The sequence below is a fragment of the Natrix helvetica genome, assembly GCF_964273705.1.
Source record: "Natrix helvetica genome assembly, chromosome: 5".
Taxonomy (NCBI): domain Eukaryota; kingdom Metazoa; phylum Chordata; class Lepidosauria; order Squamata; family Natricidae; genus Natrix; species Natrix helvetica.
Genome location: NC_138551.1, coordinates 40799811 through 40823071, shown reverse-complemented (window position 1 = coordinate 40823071; position 23261 = coordinate 40799811). Strand labels below are relative to the sequence as shown.

The 23261-nt window shown below is 35.4% G+C and overlaps 1 protein-coding gene across 3 annotated transcripts in view; it reads right to left on the bottom strand.

The window, feature by feature from the left end:
- The window catches only part of LOC309392843 (glypican-5-like), a 349548-nt gene that overhangs the window by 198838 nt on the left and 127449 nt on the right, over positions 1-23261 (bottom strand). For 2 of the 3 annotated variants that reach the window (XM_081954332.1, XM_081954334.1), the window contains exons 4-6: positions 5285-5412; positions 2599-2658; positions 1625-1750 (exon numbers count right to left, since the gene is read on the bottom strand). In XM_081954332.1, the coding sequence (XP_081810458.1) occupies positions 1625-1750; positions 2599-2658; positions 5285-5412 (314 nt within the window). The remainder of the gene's footprint in view (positions 1-1624; positions 1751-2598; positions 2659-5284; positions 5413-23261) is intronic. The other variant, XM_081954333.1, reaches the window with a different exon arrangement.

Genomic DNA, 23261 nt, shown 5'->3' with positions numbered 1-23261 from the left:
CAGTTCCAAGATAGAACCATTGCCTATTTATTGCAACATATTTTATTTTTTTAAACGTTGGTGAATTTAAAAACTCTCAATCTGTCAAGAGATTGTGTTGTATCATAGAACTGTAATGGTACAATGGTTAGAATGCAGTGTTGCTGGCTAATTCTGCTTATTGCCAGGAGTTTGATCCTGACCAGCTCAAGGTTGATTCAGCTTTCTATCCATCCGAGATCAGTAAAATGAGGACCCAGAGTGTTAGAGCAATATGCCGATTCTGTAAACTGCTTAGGGAGTGCTGTAAAGCACTGTGAAGCAGTATATAAGTCTAAGTGCTATTGTTATTGCATGTGGAATCCTTTGGAGAACATTCTAGAAACTATCAGCCTTTTAAGACAAGCCTTCCAGACAAGAAGCATATCCATAAGTACTAGCTGTAATTTTATTATAAGATTAAATTAACAGAAAATATGAAAATACATCTTGCCTTTCCAGTGCAAGAAACTAACCCTGAACCTTCCTAGGTATTTGTCATACGCTCGTTCCTTCTATGAACTTATCTGTCACTTGGCTGACCATTTGTGTAATCATATCTCTTCTTCCTGTCTACCAACATCATCCCCACATACCATTACAAAATTTCAGTTAGCTCAAACTAGAATTAACTGAACTGTTATCAGTTTTATCCTGGTCCATAAATCTATTTATACACTGGTTTTAATCCCTTTCTATATCCAATTCAAAATGCTGTATTTGACCTTTAGAGCCCAATTTTTTGTGTGTTTTATTGTAAATTATCTTTAAAACATTTAAATAAATTAAAACATTAAAACGTTTAAATAATAATGATATTATCATTTTTAAAATGCTATAAAATAAATTATGAATATTCAGGGGTCTCCAAAAACTATTGCAGTGGAACATCTCATCAAATGAAATATTACCATGTTTAATATGAAGAAAATGATTAATATAGGTTGCCATTCTTTATCTACTTTATTCATCTTTTAGCTCTTGTATGCCATTTCAGTCTTCAACCAGGAAACAATAAAACTCTCACCAAAATTGCAAAACAAATTATTTCATTTTTTTTCCTTATCAACCAACTAAAATAACACTGTGTTTGTTTTCAGTGAACTTATTTCGAAGATCTAGGAAATGTGCCTTATCTCCCCTTTAACACGTAAAAAAATCATTTTCATTATAACTTTATGATTCAGAAGAACTAGCAAGGAATGCATAAAATCTAAACTTACATGTCATGAATAATTAGGACTTAAGTATTGTCTCTTTAAATGCAAATTTAAAAAAACTGTGTCACAATTTTCTCAGCCAAGTTGGCTTGTCTTGTTGATAGACTCAGAGATTCACTAATGTTTCTACCCAAATATATTGTAGTTGGAAACCATTTATGATATGGTGAAGCAAGATCATTCAGATTTCAGAGATGAACACACTTCTGCAACATACTGTAGGTATAAGATATCTCTTTTTGTTAACTTGAAAAGCACCATTCAAGTGGTATTCCCAATCCGGAATCCATCCAATTAAAATATCTTTTTGAATATCATACTAGAAAGATCAGTGGAAACAGGTGAATTTCAAACTTAGTAATTTTCTAGAAATCTTTCGCAATTACCTTTCTACCACACCTTGACCATTCCAGCAAGTTGAGCTGTCTTTCATCACAAGATCACCTTCACAAAGTCTTTCTGTCAAAGATGCATAAAAAGTTCTGGATCGTTTCATATAACTGATAAATTCCCTAGAAATTAAATACAGAATATTGTTTTTAAAAAATCATTAATTATACATTTATTTCTTCCTTCTTCTTAATAATGCAATAGTTGAGATTCAAAGATCCCTCAAGTTTATTTAAAAAGTGGATGAAGAGATAGCTGTTTCATACTTCATTAAATTCTAATTCATCACTTGAACTAGACAAATTAAATCATATTTAAGATGTCAGTTGATCAAATTCATGAGCTAAAGGAATGTTGAAGTGGAATAATATATTATTTCTGCCTCCCTTTTTATGTAGATATCTGAGCATGATAGAGAACCAAGTAAAGAAGATCCAATGGGTTGCAAAAGCCAAATTTGTAGCTCAAAATTCTTAAGTAAAGATAGTATTTACACATGAAATGTCATCAACTATTGAAACATCTTAGCATTTTATTTAATTTTTCATTTTTTTAAAAAGATGGAATTGTTGGACAATATATTTTATTTGACAGTGTAAACAGATATCCATCTTGATGCACAGTATCTCTAAATAAATCTGTTTCCTATTCGTATCTATGCCACACTGTTGGTATGTTGATATTTTTAAAATTGCAGAGAGGAAAGTTGGTCCCAAATAATTTCTAAAGCACAAATCAAACTCTGAAATGTGTATCCACCTGTTGGATTTGTATTTAACAGTATTTTCCAATTTATATTTTAGGGGTCATAATTTAATGACTTTTAGAGAGCCATACTTTGCCCAAACTTGATAAATGAATATTAAAAGTATATTATGGTAATGTTAAATGAACCTTTCTTTTTTTAGAATGTATGAAGACCCTTCATTAAAATGAAGAGACAAACATGTTGACTTCTTTGCATTCTTACCGAGACATTTTTTTCAAACTTCTGGATTTGTCATTCTTTGAAGATTTCAGAGGCAGAGAACTGGAGTAGGCCAAGGAGAATAGCCAAGGGGAAAAGAGGGAATTCAGGTAAATGAAGAAAGAAATGAGAAACAAAACGTAATAAATTATTTGAAAGAAAAGATAAACATGCGCAGGATTAAATCAAAAAAGAATAACTCCTATTAAAATATTCTTCAACCTATACTTTAAATATAGTGTAGTCCATGCCCCCTCTCTTGAGGATTTGGATTGTTTTCTAAATCGTATGGAAATACATTTATTTCTTTAAAAACAAAAAATAGATATGACTATAAAATAAAGCATGCAATGATGAAAATAAATCTTTTTATTTCTGACATATCCAAATGTCATGTTAAAAGCATTATATCTGAGAACTATATAAAAATTGAAATATGGATGAAAACAAGTACTGTTGATGGGAAAGCAATGATTTTCAGGGGCACCAAAAATCAGCTGGTTTATAAGGAAATATAAAACTGAGTTGCCTCTTGGGCATTATGAAATGGCTGCAGCTACATAGATAAACAAATAAGTACAAGTCTTCTTGCTTGTTTTAAACAAGCATGAAGTATCACAATGTATTCCCAAGAATTTTATGTCAGTGGTGGTACACAGAGTTCATATGAAGACATGCTCAGGTTTAGTCCCTGAAGTGTATAGGTAATACTGGGAAAGACTGTCTTGACAGTACATTTTGTTTTATGTGTTGTGTTCCTTTTTTACAATGATGTATATTGCTGGATTAAACTTTCAAACTTTGTTTACCATCCAGAGTCACTGTGGCAAGATATACTACCCTATAAATAAAAAGAAATAAAGAAAGCAATTGGAATAATGAAAACCTTACAAATTTGAACTAGTAATGTCCAGAACAGTTCAGTTCCCAAAAGCCCCAAAAATAAAGAAGCCCTTGATGTAAACTCAACTTCTGGTATCTACATGGACACAACAATTTGAGCAGAAAGTTGGCAGCATTACAGAACTGCTCACCAAATATCTCCAGGGGATTTTTAGCTGCGATCTAGTTTATAGCTCTGATAGATGAGTCATATACTATCTAAGTACTAATGGGGTCTGACACTGTGTCAGTTTTTGAAATTGCATTGTTTACAGGACTCCTTATGGGAAACATATAAGAAGATGCTTATATTGCCCAGAATATTACTTTTATAATTCACTATTTTTAAAAAAATAAAAATAAAAACAAAATACTGAAACCAAAATTCCAATGTTATATGAATTGTTTCTTTCTGCAGTTAAATCTTGTGCATGTGATCAAAAGCACCTATATAGTCTTGAATGTCAAGATATCTAATAGAGAAACTCAGATAGCAGTCAAATAAATGGGATGGTCTATTATCCTGAGCCAAGGCTATGAAATATTTTTTTACACAGTCACAGATTTAAGATGTAGCACCAGGCACGTAGTGCCTTTGCCCTTAACTTGTGATTTCAAAATGGCACTGTCCCTTAATACTGAAACTATTAGGTATATTTTGAAAAAGGTATTTACACTGCTTATACATTTCTGCTTTGATGAAAGACAACAGCCACTCCTAGGTTCTGCTGAATAGGTATATCATTGCATGCATAGCTACGGTAGGGTTAATTAGAACAGCATGCAGCAGGACTTTCTAACAAGCCAGCCATGTCCCAGAGAAAAAGATTTCACAAAACCAGAAAGATATGGGAAATGGAAAATAAGGGCAAACAGCAGTAAATAAGAAATTACTATTTTGAGAAGACACATTAGCCATAAGGATAGAGCAAAGGAATCCAAGAAGTAAAATGCTTGCTTATCTGAAGATGGTGATTACATCACCACCTTGGAAAATGATGCAAAAGGCAATCATAAACTTTTTTCTCTACCCATATAATTATTTAGCTGTCACTTGCTGATTTACACTACAGCAGTGGAGAACACAACTAGCCAATTCACTTAAGAATCACTCACTTCAGCTGGTTCAGATATCTTAGCAAGTGACAGCAAAATAAGTTAAGTTAACTGAGTCTAAGACAGAGGTTGAAGTAGGACCTACTATTTAAACAAAGTTAAGAACTTTCAGTAATTCAGCGCTGATGTTAATTTACATTGCCAGTTGCAAATTACTGAAAAATCTAAGATTTTAACCTCTAGGCCATGTTTCTACTATTGATTTTATCTCAGTTCCTTTCATCATCAGTGTATGCTTAGTTAGAAGCCTGAAAACTGTAGGCATTCTACTAGTGTAAGCTACAGCCCTTGCTAATTTTCTACTCTATATCCTGATTTTACAACTGATTTACACATCAAGATATTTATTGTCAGATTTTCTATTCAAGGTTTTATGCCCATCAATTACTGAAATCAATGGTTCCTTGATTGAATTTTCCTATATTAATTACGGATCTATAACAATATATATCTAACTCAATACTAATTACAGATAGGCCTTTTCCACAGTTAAAATACATTTGTTTAATTTATTTATTGTAATTAAGTAAAACATGACAGTCCTTTCCGGTTTGTTTTTCATCTGTTTGAAAATCAAGAGTCTTCAATACATGATGAAAATGTGGGAGAATCAGAATTGCTCTTGTCATCATCATTTGGGGAAGCTTTCACACCAAAATTTATAAGGAAACATTTTTTCTTTTCAAATTACCTCCTTTTATTGTTAATAGTTATTGAGTGGGCCATTGTTAGAGGTGGTCTCTCCATTTCCTTTGCTTGAATTATGCTGTCTGGCAAAGATTTCACTTTTTCTTCTGGATGTCCACATACTTTATCTACCTGTAAGAACACGGGAAGGGGAAAAAAGGACACCAGATCAGAACTAGCAAACATAATACAAAGCTACAGCATAATAGTGTTGCTTAGAGTTTTGCATTTGAAGGAGAAAAGGTCCTTTGGATCACTCAAGGAGATTCACATAGCAACTGTCAGCAGCCCCTTCAAGCAGCTGCATCTTTTCCAAGGATCACACAGCTGCCTTGCCTAATTGCAGCATAATCCTGGGTTGAAAGAACTGCCAACAGGTGGTATATTCATATCCATCCATATTTTTGTCTTTGAATCCAAAGGTCTGCACAGCCATACATAGTCAGTATTTTTTAGATCAAGGTTGCTCTTGTTTTGGAGTGGCATACTAAGAACAATACTTTAAGCAGTAAGAAAGGCCAAGGGAAAACAAAATGTTATTTAACTAAAAGGTACTTACATTTTAATTACACCCTTATAGTTTTGACTCCTCACTAGATCATATGTTCCATTACTGGGGAAAGATAGTATGAGCCACAGTTTGTGTTTAATGGAACAGTCCAAGACAGGAAATTGCTATAGAACTATGATCCACTGAGAATATTATTGAAACTCAGATGAGCTGGAAGTGGAAAACCTTTTTTCCCCTCCCTTAATTACATTGAAAGGGAACTCTAATGCAAGATGCATCAATCCTCAGGCTGGTATAAATTAGGAATCCAATTCTAGAATAAATGTTCTGCCTTTGACTAGTAAGAATACTTACTGGTGTAATCATATATCCGTGAAGCTTTACATGGGCACAAGCAATAGGCCTGTGCAAAATAGGCACAACCCATCTTATTGTTTAATTTGAGATGGTTCCCAAACTACAAGTGAAGCAACAGAGGTTGACATGCTTCATGTGAAATGTCAAAGCAGCACTGATCCATTCCAGCTGGCTACCTTGCAAATGGCTTCTCTGTATGTGCTGTATATATACAGAAGACCAACGAAGAGCCAGAGAAGCTGCTGAAGCAAAGTTCAACTGCTCTGAACCATAAGTAAAAGCACCATGCTGCTTCACTTCATGGATCCATTTCAATGAAATTGAACTACTCCAGTGAAACTTTGAATAAGCGATACAAAGGTCAAATGATTGCAGCTGGTGGAATTCTTTTTCATTGACACAGAACCTTTCCCCACTGCTGAGTTAAAGTATTATCACCCAACCTTGTGTTGGCAGAAAACTATACAGGCATGAAATTTGCTACCCCTATTGCCAATTCCTTATACTTCCTCTATTCCAAGTCCCTACTGAATGACATTCTCCTGATTACGCATGTATAGTGTGTGATGAGAACAAAATATTAATTTAATTCTCCATCTTTTTATGGCCCTTCCCACAGTTATCTTGAGGCTATGGTTAAAAAAAAGGATGATAACTAAATATGTGTGTGGCAAGGTTAGATGCAAATAAGACGAAGAATTGTGCACCACCTAAATTTCTTTTAGCCTGTAAAACTGAGAATCTATATTGCAGTGTAAAAGATCTAATCAGAGAATGCTAGCTTCACTCAAAGGAGGAAAGGATTTTGCAAAGAGGCTGATGTGGGATAAAGCAAGGTTCCCCTTCTGGCATAAAGTGTTTCATAACAAGACTGTGTCTCCAAAATCTGCATTAGCCTAGTAGCAATTTAGTGCTATGTTGAATAGCTGGTTGAGTTGAGTAGAATTTCAGATAGCAGAAAGGAAAGTGGAGATACTTATTTAATAAAATTAAGAATATATCAAAGAAAGAAGAAAGCAAAGATGAAGCAGCTTTAAGCCAGTTTCCTATACTAGTTAAAAATTGGATCAGGTTAGACTCTGGCAAGCTGCCAATGATCTTCAACCCAACCAATTCCACAGTTATTGCTGTGGATATAAAAATAAAGAATGCCTTCATATGCATTCCCTTGGAGATAAATGTAATAAATAAATGTATAAGTTCTCTGCTGGAGTAATGACTAAATTGCAACAAAAGCTGTCAGTGACATTATTGCTAAACTTAAGCTGTCATTGCTGTGTATTATATTGGGTGGGATGTGGAAATGTGATAATGACCCAGAGTCATAATGTTGAGTCATTTATACTATTAATAAAAACGCTACTGATAAAAACCAGAACTGTAGCTTCCTATCAAATAACACTTATGTATGTTGCTATATACATTGTTGCCTATTTGTGTCATGGCAATGTCTCACTGGTAAGTGTAACTGTAATCTAACATTCTTACTGATGCCTTTTTCTTATTTTTTCTATAGTAGGTCTATAGATTTTTTCCAGGTAAGTACAATACAATACAATAGTAGAGTTGGAAGGGACCTTGGAGGTCTTCTAGTCCAACCCCCTGCCTAGGCAGGAAACCCTATACCGTTTCAGACAAATAGCTATCCAACATCTTCTTAAAGACTTCCAGTGTTAGGGCATTCACAACTTCTGGAGGCAAGCTGTTCCACTGATTAATTGTTCTCACTGTCAGGAAATTTCTCCTCAGTTCTAAGTTGCTTCTCTCCTTGATTAGTTTCCACCCATTGCTTCTTGTTCTACCCTCAGGTGCTTTGGAGAATAGTTTGACTCCCTCTTCTTTGTGGCAACCCCTGAGATATTGGAATAATGCTATCATGTCTCCCCTAGTCCTTCTTTCTCTTAAGCTAAACATACCCAGTTCCTGCAACCGTTCTTCATATGTTTTAGTCTCCAGTCCCCTAATCATCTTTGTTGCTCTTCTCTGCACTCTTTCTAGAGTCTCCACATCTTTTTTACATCGTGGCGACCAGAACTGAATGCAGTATTCCAAGTGTGGCCTTACCAAGGCATTATAAAGTGGTATTAACACTTCACGTGATCTTGATTCTATCCCTCTGTTGATGCAGCCTAGAACTGTGTTGGCTTTTTTGGCAGCTGCTGCACACTGCTGGCTCATATTTAAATGGTTGTCCACTAGGACTCCAAGATCCCTTTCACAGTTACTACTACTGAGTAAGGTATCACCTATACTGTACCTGTGCATTCCGTTTTTGTTGCCTAAATGTAGAACCTTACTCTTTTCACCATTGAATTTCATTTTATTAGATAGTGCCCAATGTTCAAGTTTGTCAAGATCCTTCTGTATCTTAAGCCTATCTTCTGGAGTGTTGGCTATTCCTGCCAGCTTGGTATCATCTGCAAATTTGATGAGTTCCCCATTTATTCCCTCATCCAAATCATTGATGAAGATGTTGAAGAGTACTGGGCCTAAAACAGAGCCTTGGGGTACTCCACTGCATACTTCCCTCCATGTAGATGCAGTTCCATTGAGAACTACACGTTGAGTGCGGTTGGTCAGCCAGTTACCAATCCATCTGGTGGTGATGCTGTCTAACCCACATTCTTCTACTTTATCTAGTAGTAGGTTATGGTCTACCTTATCAAAAGCCTTACTGAAGTCCATAGATTTACTTACATTAATGGTTTGCAAATCAGGAGTGGCATAATTGTCCTAACAGAATGCCTCAGATTGCCCATCCTTGTCTAAACTCTGCAGTCCACATGCCATCTAGACCATGATCAAATCCACACTGAAGTATAAGATCCATTTACAAGATAGCAAGATGGAAAAGGATGATGTTCCTAGATTCTATTCCACCATTTCTTTTACAAACCCAATCTATCTGCAGACTGAAGAAGTACTTAAGATTTTTGCAGGCAGTACCACATTTGCAACTCATCAATGCTGCAAATACTGCAGGGCATAAAACTGAGAATTGCAGCCATGTAGTGAGACTAAAGGCCTCATGACCAGACAATATTTAAAGGATGACAGTCTGAACAAGTATACCTTTAAGATCAAGTAGCAATAATTCTTGACTGTCAGCCTCTACCTTATTAGTTGTGACATTTGGTTTGGATATTGACAATCAGCAAAGGTTATGCTTAAGGGTATAATTTCCACGGTCCAGTAAATTAAAAAAAAATCTATGGGGAATCAATCCAATAAATCTCCTTAAAAGCTTTCAAAGTATGAAGTAACTCTTCAGAAAGACAACATGAAGAAATCAATTCAAATAATATTCATTTTAATTTAATTCTGGTTCTGTCATTTTGAAAATTAATTACATTTAGATAGATGTGTTTTAGCACCCATGCTCTATTGTATATACGTGCAATTAAAATTATCAAAATGTTACTGAAAGTAATTTGTCACCTTTTTTGATACACAAAGAAATATTTTGATTCTTCAAAACTATGTCATAATGTGGAAAAGCTGTCTTATAAAAATATGTTGAACAACAGTTCTTCCATCTTTTTTTTAAAAAAAATATTTTGACAAGATCTTAATCAGTTACATGTTGAAGTCTTATCCCTCCTAGCTGGGTCTAGTACATTCTTGCCATTGGAAACCCAATCCTTCTGATGCTTGAAAAAGTAATTTCATATATATGTAGGCCTAAGTAAAATACATTTTGCAATATTTTTAACCCTGATTTTTGTCAGGGCTCCTCAAAAAAGTTAAATAGTTAACATGTCTTTGTGTTCCTCACCATTTGTCCTCCTTTCAAATTGCCACATCTTCCTTTGCTGGAATAGATATATGGTAAACCTAAATGTGAGATGTAAGTTGAATTGCGGTCTAATAGTTTTAATGACTGTATCAAAAATTACATTTTTCCATGTTATTTTGAATATATTATAGAGAAATGAGCTAAAAAGTGATAAATCCTGTGAATCAGTGTTTCTCAACCTTGACAACTTTAACTTGGGTGAACCTCAACTTCCATGCTGGATGAAGAAGAAGTTAAAGTCCATGCATCTGAAAATTGTCAAGGCTGAGAAACACTGTTCTAAATGTTTGCTTGGCATACTTATCTGTGAATCAGAGAGATCTTGCAAGAAGTTAGTCTATGAATAGATGCTGAACAGATAGATGACAGGGAAATTTACGTTTTTATTTATATTACACTTGGCTTACTGTCTTATCATTTATTTCACTGGGTCATATATTCAGCAGAGGAGGTAATACTGAGTCTGGCCCAGTTCAAATTTAGCAACCTCATCTCATAAACACATGCACTTTCTTACTCTCTTATAATTAGCAGCAAACCAGGAGTTGAATTGCTGCTTTTACATTCTAGTTTGAAGCAAGTTTCCCATCTGAAATGTCTGTGGTTTGAGAAATCAATTCAAGTTTTGTTTCAGTATATAATAAACAAATAGGAGAAAGCATGGAAGAAAAATAAGCTTCTGACTTCTAAACCGCTTTAGAATATTGGGCCAAAGCAATTATGTCTGAACAGGTTTAATATCTGTAATAGAACAATTATATCATGTAATAACTATTATCAGTCCTATGTGCTGATTATAGTTACAGTTATATATGCATATGTATACTCTCTCTCTCTGTGTATGTATGTATGTATGTATGTATGTATGTATGTATGTACATACACATAACTGTAAGTGTGTGTGTGTGTGTGTGTGTGTGTGTGTGTGCGCGCACGCATATACATCGCTCCCAGATGCTCTTCTTAAAAAATGGACTATTATCTTAAATTCATTCAAGACGTAGTGACAAACAATGATATTTGGGAAGGAAGCATATGAGAGGGAAAAATAGTTCTCATTTGCTCACAGTTACTTTATATTGTCAATCTGCTTCACACTGTTTATTTATAATTAAAAACAGTCCCAAAGTAGAGACTGTTTTTGTAAATAATACATTTATACATTTAGTTAGATAAACGGACAGACTGATGGATGAGAGGCCTCTGTACCTCTGCCCTTTCTATATCTCCAGAAATCTTTCCAAGCGCAGCTGAGAAAATGAATGGCATGGTTTCTTTCTTACCATATTAAAATGGGAAATACAGGCAGTCCCTGGGTTAAGAAAACCAAGCTTACGGACAACTTGTACTTATGAACGGGCTGCCTATTGCTAAAAATGGTGGATCAGTGGGTGGGCTCCTCAAGCTAACAAACCACTGAAATCTCGCAGTGTTTTCATGAACCAGAGAACCTGTGCAGTTTCAGCGTTTCATGAAAACTTTACATGGCTTCAGTTGGTTCAGGAAGGAGAAATTCGTCAGCCATTTTGAGTAAGGGGTTGCCTGTTCATAAGCACAAATTGTAATTTACACACAAGCTAAAGACAGCTTTAGGAATGGAACTCATTCTTGTTTTAAAAGAATTTTATTGGTTTTTAAAATTTATGGGAAAAGGGTAGGTGGATATACAAAAAAATTTTTTTGCCAGCTCCATCGTGCTAGAGGTAGGAATCTCTCCAATTCTTACAACTTTTACAAAAAAAAAAAAGAAAAGAAAAGAAAAGATAAAAGATAAGCAAAAACCGCATCTTATTATACATTGTATCAACCATGTGTTCAATCATATCTTTTGCCACTTTCTAATATATCAACAATTAGAATGATATTCCAGATATGTTTACTTTTGTGACCTGAGTCTTTCCATTATTGTTTCATCCCCCTGTCCCCAGGCGGAGCCGCAGCCCCTCCCTCCTTCATGTTTTGTGTATTGTCATCTTTTTCACTACTTCTTATATTTCCGTCCTCTAGGAGGGCACTATGTTTTTTAATGAAGGCCTCTGCCTCCACAACTGTGTTAATTCTAATTCTGTTTCCCTCCCAGAAGATCAGCATTCCTTCTGGCAATAATCATCTAAACCAAATTCCCTTATTATATAATTTCTTTGATAAGGAGGAATACTTCCTCCTCTTATCTCTTATTTTTTTCGGAATTTGCTTAAGAATGGCAATTTCTTTATCTTTATATTTTAGTGGTCCCCCACTCTGAAGCCCTAGAATCTCATCCCTCATGGTCTTGCTAAGAAATTTAACATGTACTTCCCTTGGAACATTATGTGTTCTGGCATATGCTGAATTAATCCTATAAACCAGATCCATATCCCACCACAACTGTTCTTTATCTCTTTTAATATATTCTGCTAAAATTGTACTCATAATATCCTTAAGATCTTCATCTTCTGTCTCCAGTAGGTTCTGGAATCCAAGAAAGAAGGACATTCTTTCAACTTCTATCTTTGCCATAAAATTTTCCAATTCTATATTCCCCTTCTGGACTGCCTTAACCTCCTCACCGAGCCCAAGCACGCCCCCCTCCAGCACACCAATTCTCTGTTTATTTTCTGTTATTTGTTGCTGCACACTTTTAAGCTATTCTCTAAAATATGCTACCTCCTTTTTCAACTCATTTTATCCCTGCATAAGAGCCTGAAACATTTGAGTAACAGATAAATCTTTTGAACTCTCTCCAGTCCTTTCTTGTGAAAATGATGAAATTTTTGTCTGTTGAATCACTGGACTGGATGTAGAAGAAGTTGGTGCTGAGGCTGCTTTGCCTGTAGGTGGTTTTCTGGGCCCCATTGTCTAAGTTCAGAAAGGGTATAAATCTTTTGCAAAAGAAATGGTGTATGTGAAGCACGCAGCCGAGCGATTCCGAGAAGACAGGCAAATCCAAAAGTGAAAATTAACCCTCTGTAACAGCTCCAAGCCAAGAAGTCACTCAAAAAAAAAAAAAAAAGAAATCCAAATCCAGAAAGATCACATAACAGGAGAGGCTCCAAGAGTCCTTCAGGGGGGATAATATAAAGCCAGACTTTCTTCAAAGGTAGTTTCAAAAGGCAGACTTCATTTATAAGTGCTAAGAAGAAGACGGAAGCAGGCCATCTTGGCTCCCACTTGGAATCAGGAGCAGCACATTAAAAACTTCCATAAAGCTTTCGAAACAACTCAGCAATCAGCTCTTGCAGTTATGATATAAATCTTTTCACATAGTTAGTTCAAGTGGCTAATTCAACTTTTTGCTCTCTCTCTCCATTCCGAGATTGAGAGACAGTCCAAATGCCGCTTTGCCTGAGAGGGGTAGAAGAAGAAAAACAACCCCTCTCCAATCTTCCTACTTCAAACAGATTGAATCCACAATTTACAAAAAAAAAAGCCGCTGCTAATCAGTTAAAAGCAATTAAGGAGATTGGAGCGAACTTCTCACCTCCAGCGCTTCAGCCACTGCATGTAGTTAACTCTTTCCTTCCAGAATCCATTCAGCGAAGGTGCTGCTATGCACCCCCTACGCTCCCCGGCTCCTGAGGCGAATGTAAGGGTTCTAAATACCATGCAGAAATAAATCATTGTCCAAGGCAAAACATCCTTAAAGGTGCAATTTATTCCGCAGGCATGTTAGCACAGCTATGGAAAATTTCAACTCTGAATTACATCCTGTAAGTTCACCCAGTAGAAAGTTCATGATCTCTCCCCACACCCACAAATCCATCACATGTTCCAATCATCATCTTCCACGCTGGTATGTACACCCATCTTCTTCCGGCCAGGTGTCGAGATGCGAAGACAAAAGATGACCTTGGCTTCTACAAAAGAATGTCAACAATCCATTCTACAATCCTACTCCTTTCTATTCCCCCCTCCCAACTACTACACTATTGAAACAGCATAGAAAATTATAAGAAAGTGTGGCAGGCCAAAGATCCTAAAAAGAACATAACTACAGGCCTGACAGCGAAACTGGAGCTCCCCCCCCCCCATGGCTGCCGCCTATCCGGGGGGTTCCAGCAAGCCGCCTTACGGCAAGTGGTCCCTCCAAGACCACCTGTGCTCCTAAAAGGAGCCCACCGGAGAAGCGAGCAGCGGACCAATGTCTGTCGCCTTCGGAAACCAGAAGTGATCTCGGAATGGAACTCATTCTTAATAGGGCACTGTTGGTGCACACAGACAGACCAATAGGTAAATGCTAAAATAATGTTCAACATACTGTAGTTCTTAGAGACAGAGAAAGAGAGAAAGAAACCTAGCATTGCACAAATACATCATCCAATGCTGCTCACTTAGTTACTTTATGTCTCTTCACTGAGGCTATCATCCTCTCCAAAAATAAGTTATGTGTACCTTTAATAACAAACATATCCCCCCTGCAGAGGGAAAATGAGTTGAATGAATGCTCTCAGAGGAACCCAGCAATTGGGTTCTGGCATAGGAAATTGGAAGGGACCCAGTAGGAAATAGGGAGTATCTAAAATAGGTATCAGATTCATTTTTTTTATTTAAATGCATCCAACTAGATATTCCTTTAGCTGCACAAGTTTGTTTTTATCTGTTTCCAGGTACTCTGGAATCAAATAATTAAATTGGAATCTATTTAACAATTTTTTGGGAGGAATAGTATCTGTTGCATTGACGAGAACTCCTATATTATTCTGTAAAAACGCTGAGGTTTATTTTTTTTGAGTAAAGAAGTATTCTCAACACATAGATTGTTTCAGTTCATGTTGGGAATGGAGTAATACACACACATACTAGGAATGGAGTTAGGTGCCCCTCAAGGTCTAAATTCACCCATTTCAGAAACATTTCAGTAAAGCTTATACATTAACAGAAACTGGAATGTCCTTTCTTGGTAATTGGTGATTCCGAAACAAGTGTAAAAAGCAAATTCATAGAAGCTTTCCTTCTGCCTTTATAATGCAAAACATTTTTTTAAAAAAACGTACTTAGGCTTGCAATAGAAGACTGCCATAGCTTTCCATTACCAATTAGATCCATAAATTTCCAGACAAGGAATTAGGATTCATAACTTGTTCAAGAAGCAGGCAACCAGGCTATAACATTTTGAACTATGGCAATCAATTTTTGTTTGTTATAAGATAATCAAAGTGATAGTTGTAAAAAAAAATGCACATAAAACTACTTTAATCTTACCCTGAAACTGAATGCATTATAGAGTGAATGGTACTTTGAACTACACTTTTTTTAATGCCAATATTAGTATCACAAACCTTTGTATAAAATTGGTCTTTTAATTGTGTGAGCTTTGAATTAAATGCAAATAAGCTATTTTAAAAATCTGTTATCAACATATAAACAATCACACAGTATGATGTTTCCTGGATAGGATAAAGATTATTAAGGAGACCATGAAAACAAATAATTATTGTTTTTACATTGTTTTAACTCATCCTTGTCTGGCAATATTAACTTTTATATTAACACTTAATAAGAATGTTTTCAAAGACTATTTTCCATTAGAAGGAGAAGTACTAATTTAAAGACCAAAATCAAATAATGTGTTTGGAATAAGAGGAAATCCGTTTATTAAGTTCCAGCTTTAATATGATCTTAGAAATGAATACTTTCTTAAACTGTACATTAATTGTAAATCAATTGTATCAATCGTGTTCAAATTTTAGTGATGACAGTAAAAATGTCATTTCTTATAGCCAACAGCTTCAAAATTACCTACAAGATAAAAAAAAAATTAACTTATTAAAACAGAAAATAGCAAAGTTAAAAACCAACCCACCAGTGTGTCAGTGTTTGCTACAAATATCAAGAGACCTGGACTAAATCATCAGTATATGAAGATGGCATCACACAAAGCATTATCTACATGCAGCTACTAGAGGGTTGTTGTAGTGATATGAATTGTTTTAGAAGGATTATTTTAGAAGAAGTAGAGATGTTATGATATTAACTAGGAAAGAATAGTGAAAGGAGAAAGAGGTATTTGTTGTATGGTTGTTGTGAAGAAAGCTAAGGTAAAGAGACAAAAAATTGGATGGCACAATCTGACAAGATCCAAAAAAGAATGAAGGCTGAAAGACTCTCATCTTCACATCATGCAGTCCATCAATGATGGTAGCAACAGTGACACAGCAGTGACAGCAAAGAGGGCAGCTTCCATATTGTCCTAATCTGTGGCAAGCCAGAAAAACAATGCACTAGTTATGATTGCTCCAGCTACAGTCATAGGAAACTGAGGCCCAGACAGTCAGTTGGAGTTATGGCTCAGCACACAGTTCATTGAAATCTGGTGGAATTGCTAAAAAACAAATACTGTATGTAGGCTCTTCCAAATAAGCCATGACTAGATGAGCTAATTGTACTCTATTGTAAGGCTACATTGACAGAATCTTTCAAGTATAAAGGTACAAACTTCCTGCCACCATTTTAAGCAGCTGATCAATTAGGGCAGGTCCTTCCTAAATTCCTTCTTCTGACCATTGATCTTCTGGGGGCTCCTGCCTTTTTGTGTTTGTTGTCTGATTGTTTACTAGGCACATCTCTCCCGCACCCCCAAAGTCATCCACACATTTCTATGAGGGAATTTGTCCTGTGGAGTTTGTTTGATGAGTGAACCTGTAGAGGTTGGTTTTTTAAAAGAATAGAATGTTGTGAGGAAGGGGCAATGTTGTTAAGGACAAACCAGTAGGTAAGTTGGAATGGCGGTATCAAATAGGCAGAAAAGTGGCTGACACAGTACAGTACACTTCTGCAAGCAGAAGATGGTGAGGGTTGAGAGGGGAAATTAATAAAAAATATATTATTGATAATTTAAAAAATATTATTTCTGACTAAGCCATGCTGTGGCTAACATGAGTTTATCAAAATGTATTTTTACAAATTAACTTCATCTCTTTTTTTGATACAGTGGCCAATTTAATCAAGTCGAAGAATGTGGTGGGCATTATATACGTTGACATCAGGAAAACATTTGACAAAGTCTTGCATCATTCCAATAGAAAAAAATGGCAAAATGTGGTGTTTATTATGCAGTTATTAAATGAATAAACAACTGTTTGAACAATTGAATCCAATAAATATTCATTAATAATGTTGGATTAAGCTAGAAGGAAATCTTAATTAATGTATTCCGGACCAGTGGTGTTCCATTTATTTATAAATTATTTTATAATTTAGAACATGTGATTATCAAATTTGGCGATGACATGGGAAACAATTTAGATAGCAGAATCCAGTTTCAAGAAGTTTTTAAAAAGCTGGAACAAGTAGTAGAAACCAGCATGATTATTTTTATAGAATATATAACAGAGTTGGGAGGGGCCTTAAAGGTCTTCTAATCCACCCCCTGCTTAAGCAGGAAACCCTACACCTCTTCAGACAAATGTTTATCCCACATCTTCTTTTAAATATCCAGTGTTAGAGCATTCACAACTTCTGGAGGCAAGTTGTTCCACTGATTAATTGTTCTAACTGTCAGGAAATGTCTCCTCAGTTCTAAGCTGCTTCTCTCCTTGATTAGTTTCCAACCATTGCTTCTTTTTCTACCCTCAGGTACTTTGGAGAATAGTTTGACTCCCTCTTCTTTGTGGCAACCCCTGAGATATTGGAAGACTGCTATCATGTCTCCCCTAGTCCTTCTTTTCATTAAACTAGACATACCCAGTTCTTTATATGTTTTCGCCTCCAGTCCTCTAATCATCTTTGTTACTCTTCTATACACTCTTTCTAGAGTCTCTACATCTTTTCTACATCATGGCAACCAAAACGGAATGCAGTATTCCAAGTGTGGCCTTACCAAGGGATTATAAAGTGGTATTAATACTTCACATGATCTTGATTCTATCCCTCTGTTTATGTAGCCTAGAACTGTGCTGGCTTTTTTCTCAGCTGCTGCACACTGCTGGCTCATATTTAAATGGTTGTCCACTAAAAGTCCAAGATTCATCTCACATTTACGACACAGTTACTCTCACAGTTTTTAATAGAAGGGGATATATGTAGCTCAGAATTCTGGAGTATGTGGTACTCTCTGAGCTTGGTTGTAGTGTGGTGATGATGCTGATCAGTTAGCTAATGAAATGTCTCCAAGCAAACAACCAAACTCAGAGAGCACCAAGAACCCAAAATATTTCAACAAAACCAAATTTGAAGTCCTACATTATGGTAGGATAATTCAAAGGCATAAGTATAGGATGGAGAGGGACATATTGAGCAGCAGAATATGCAGTATCTGAGGTTTTATTGTATTAGATCATAAAATAAATCAACATTATGGTACAGCTAAAAAGGAAGCAAATACAATCTCAGCGGAATCAACAGACACATAGTGTTAAGATTGAGAGAAGTCGTTTTTCTTTTCTATTCTATGTTGGTTAAACTGCACCCAGAATACTGCATATAGTTTTGGGTACTACTATTAGGATATACATTGATGAATTGGAGAAAATTCTGAAAAAAGCATCCAACATAGTAAAACAAAAAAACTATGAAAAACATTTAGAAGGTTGTCTAGAGGAGATAAGATAATGAAAATATATGCTAGCTTCTAAATATTTTCTTCCAGCTGTCATATTCTATGATTGTATGATTATAAGTGCAGTACTTAATTATTCCACTTATTACATTTATTTCCTCCCCCCCTTCTCAGTTCAAAGCAACTCTGGACAGTTTATAGCATTAAAAGCATTAAAATTATAAAATAAAAAATATTTCTAAAACAATAACAATGGAAATTACAATGAAAAATAGAATTATAGTTAAAAGATGGGGAGAAAAGGAGCCGTGTCAACCACTTCCAGTGTGATGCTGCTCTTTGGGGCATCAAGTTATCTGGTTTTAGTTTATTGGCACCCCTTGTTATGTGTGATAATATTACAACATCATTTGCACAGATTAGTAAACATTTGCTGGAAGGTAAAAGTCCAGATTTTACAAGACTCTTCTCAGGAATTAGTTGATAAGTAGATATGCTATTTCACAGCCTAGCTTAATCTCTTTTTATATCTCTTTTTGTGCCTCAATATTTTTGCATTTTAGAGTTTGAGGGAGATTATGTATGGAACATTCAGGGAATTGATTTTGATATGGTTGTCTGAAACAATCTGTTATCCAAAAGTTGTAATGTAATTTAATTTTCCTAATGGAATCAATTATTAAATTCAGATCAGATCTGATTCACATAGATTTAATTTGCTTTCTTCTCTTTATCTATTCCTGTGCCACCCCAGCTGGCAATTGGCCAAAACAGATCTAAAGTTCAGTATAACAAATATGAATAATTTGGCATTTCTCCTTTGGCTGTGGGAGTCAGTGCTATATATCACCTAACAGCAATTCTTTTAATAGACTTCTTAATCTGAAGGAACTATCCTTGTTAAAAAATGCCAGTTGAATGCAGAATATATTTATTTACACATAGCACTAAAAATTCGATCTGATTTGTCTTGAAGAGCATTAGGATAGTTTTCCATAAAAAGTAAAAATAAACTATAACTTATATACTGTAGGTATCAGACTTGTGAGGTAAATCAGACAGGAAATACCAAATGAAAGCCAGATGTGCTAATTCTACTTTATTGTAAGTTTACATTAACGTAATCTTGTAAGTTTAAAAGTACATCTCTTTCCCCATCCCCCTTATAGCCCAAAAAACTGAATTGGGGGGGGGGTCTCTTCTGAGCTTCTTGTTCACTCACATTTCTGCTGTAGTTAAACTGTCTTTATCAGACTGTCCCCTTGACTGTAACTTTTTTCAGTGCATCCCAAGATCATCCCCACACAAGAGATAAGCAGAAGGGATAAGCAGAACCATATTGTACAACCTCACATTTCCCACACATACATATTTGCCTACATCCAAGAAAACATTTTCTAAACCTCTCCGTCTAAAATATCCTGCCATTTTCCAGAAGATTTTTTACCTTCTCAATTTTCTGTAGAAGTCCTATAATTAATTTAGCCAGTCTGGATGCTGAGAAGCAAGACAGAGGTCGGAAAGAAATAGATAACAGCAAATTAGGGAGAGAACTGCTGTACACTCAGTGCTCATTAGAGTTACTAAGTCTATTTTGTTCCAAGCTCTATTTGCCCTGGTCTTTATTAAATTAAAGACAACAAATCTATTCTGTATCACTGTAAATAGCTAAAGGATCTTGTCATTATTCATCTGTCCATAAATCATTCCTTCATTGGTTGTGTACTGCGAAATCTTGGAGGTTAATTCATGCAGTGCCTGGCTTGATTCCAATCCATTACATTAAGGAAAAAGTATTTTTCCTTTGGAATGAAAATTATGCCTGTGCTTATATTTCACATATAGATGTAACCTGCCTCATATATTCTGAACCTAAGAAATGAACACATGCGTCCAGAGCACATTAAATCTATCAGTAATCATTGAACGAACTGAAAGACTTGCAGACTGTGCTTTAAGAAAAAGTAATATTCCAATTGCTTAACTAGGAAACAAGGCAACTTTGCAAAAGCAGATTATTAGCCAATAAAGCTGCCAACACAAAGACTTAAGAAGTGTGTGTGTGTGTGTGTGTGTATCTAACCTTTTTAATCGGAAATCAACAGGATTGTTATAATTTCCGTATAATCTTGTTTATTTATTTCCTCTTAATATTGTGAGAGAAATTGCACAAGTGCCAAAGAACACCCACATTTTGATCCACACTCTGGGAGGTATAAATTAAGACATATTGGAAGCTGCAAAGATCAAATGCTTTTAATTATGTCTAGTTGATCTCAGATAATATGGCAGTTGATTGGTTTCATCTGTAAAATGAATATGTGACAAATTGCGGCACTACTTGATAGGGGTTTGGTTTTAAAAACTTTATAAAATCTTAAACAAGCCGCATAATCCCCGCATGACGTGATGGATGAATTTACATGGAACTGGAGCTGAGTAAGTGAATGCATTCAAAGAAAGTTCTCCTGCTATATTATTTTTTAAAAAATGTGAACATATGTTTTCCTATAAATTCATACTAGGGATGAAATCCAGCAGGTTTTGGCAGAAATTTTGAGTAGTTCGGAGAACCGGCAAACACCACCTCTGATTGGCCCCAGGAGTAGGGAGGAAATGGGGATTTTGCAGTATCCTTCCCCTGCCATGCCCACCAAGCCACGCCCGCAGAACCAGTAGTAAAAAAAATTGAATTTCTCCACTGGTTCATACCTATATATTTCAGAATGACAGATATTTTTGCATTTTCATGGAAACAGTGAGAACTGCTAAGAACAATGCTGACTTCCAGGTGATGAATGGCAAACTAGTAAATCTCTTAATGAGCAGACATTATGGAATCGGTAGGACTAAAGGACCAGCAAGTAGACTGGTCCCAAAGAATCTTTCCAGATAAGGGACAGGAAATCACCTATTTGGCTCCAGTTGGCTGTTCCTTACAGATGACAGGATAGCAATTTCCCATGGGTTTGTGTGCCAGGAAATGAAGGGAAGCCATCACATACTCAATGGCAACAGGTCCTTCTAAAGGACACTGTGTTTGCTATATCCTCACTTTCTAATCATTTTTGGAAATTACTTATTAAACAATTTTAAGGATAATAGATGAGAACAATAAGGTAAACTATAAGCAAATGGGTCAAAACAATAAATTAGATACAAATATAATAAATGAAAAAAAATCCTTTTTAAAAATAAACATGGTGTATCAGAAATATATATTTGCATGAAATTCACTGGAAAAATCCATTATGTTTGGGAGAGTTAGCAGAATTAAAATGAAACCAGACCACCAAAGAACATAGTAGTTGTATACATTAAAGCTGACACCAGCCAGAGCATAGAACTACTCAAAGAAGTAGTGCAAGATTGGAAGATGTGGTGAGACCTGGTCCATAGAATTGCCAAGAGTTAGACACAACTGAATAGACATCATCATCATCATCTTTGAAAAAACAGTTTTTCTTTCTTTTAACTAAAGCATGTTAATTGACAGTTCTAAGAAGAACTAAAGATTTCAGATTATTTATTTATGTATTCATTTATTTAAAACATTTAAATATCCACCCATCTTATAATCAACTCTATTTGTGCATATAGTTACCAATCACTGACCACATTTTTAATACTTATTATTCCATCTAGAAACTGAAGGAGTCTCAAAAATGTTAACAGAACTATTGTGGAATATGTTGCTTGAAAATAGTGTGTTCTTCTACTATACCATATATTCTACATGTGTGAGGGGGATGGGTGTGTGTGTAAAGTAGTGTCAATGCTGAACATATTAATTTAAAACTGAGTCTTATAGAAATATTAAAATTTACAAACATGCCTACTGAAATTCTTTCTGCTATTCTGGTCACCCTGCATGAATTTTAAAAAAATCAGTCCTGAAATAAGAATTTGTTTCACCTGCCTTAGACTTGCTGCATGATGTAAATGACTATGAAAATGGGTTCTACATCCTGCGGGAAACCTACATAAATTGAAAACAGTATTTTCTGCAAGTTATCCTACCAGCTTGTAGGGGATATGGAAGAACAATTCCTTCTGTCAAACTATCTTCGTCTATTGCTATGTTATTATGGCTAGACTCCTTAATTAATACAGAAAAGTTAAATGCATCTTTAAAGGGTTAAATGTATATTTTAATGCACAAAATGTTTAATGTAATGTAAAATTTTATGAAGCTGTTTTTTGAAAAAAAAAATAGTTTCCATTTTTACATTTATTTTTAAATTCAGGTCTAGATATTGTAAGCCAAAGATTCACAATATGGTAGTGGAAGCAGATAAAATTTTAAATAAAGAAATAAAATACAGAAAATGAAGACCTGACAATCTGCATAGATTGGAGTTGGCAAAAATAAATATAGAAAAGTTGGAAAGTGAGGTGTAATGTTCTCAGCATATATGCTTGCATGATGCTGGTACTAATGCTGTAAAAAAGAGTGAGGGGAGGAGGAGGGAGGGAGGGAGGGAGGAAGGGAGGGAGGGAGGGAGGGAGGAAAGGAGGGAGGGAGAGAGGGAGAGAGACAGACAGACAGACAAACAGACAGACAGACAAGACAGACAGACAGACAGACAAAATGTTAATATAGGATACCTGGATAATTTTAAAAACAGGAGTAAATGAAAAACATGCAAGGCCTTATTTATTTATTTATTTATAGGTTGCCTTTTGGCAGTCTACAAAATTCCAGAAATGTAAAATATGAAAGTAATAAAACATACAATTGCTCAGAACATGATAACGATCTTTTTGAGGGGGAAATTGGAAAATTTCAAGTGACCTTTGATGAAGCTAAGCTCTGCATTGAGCTGAATGTATTTAAAATG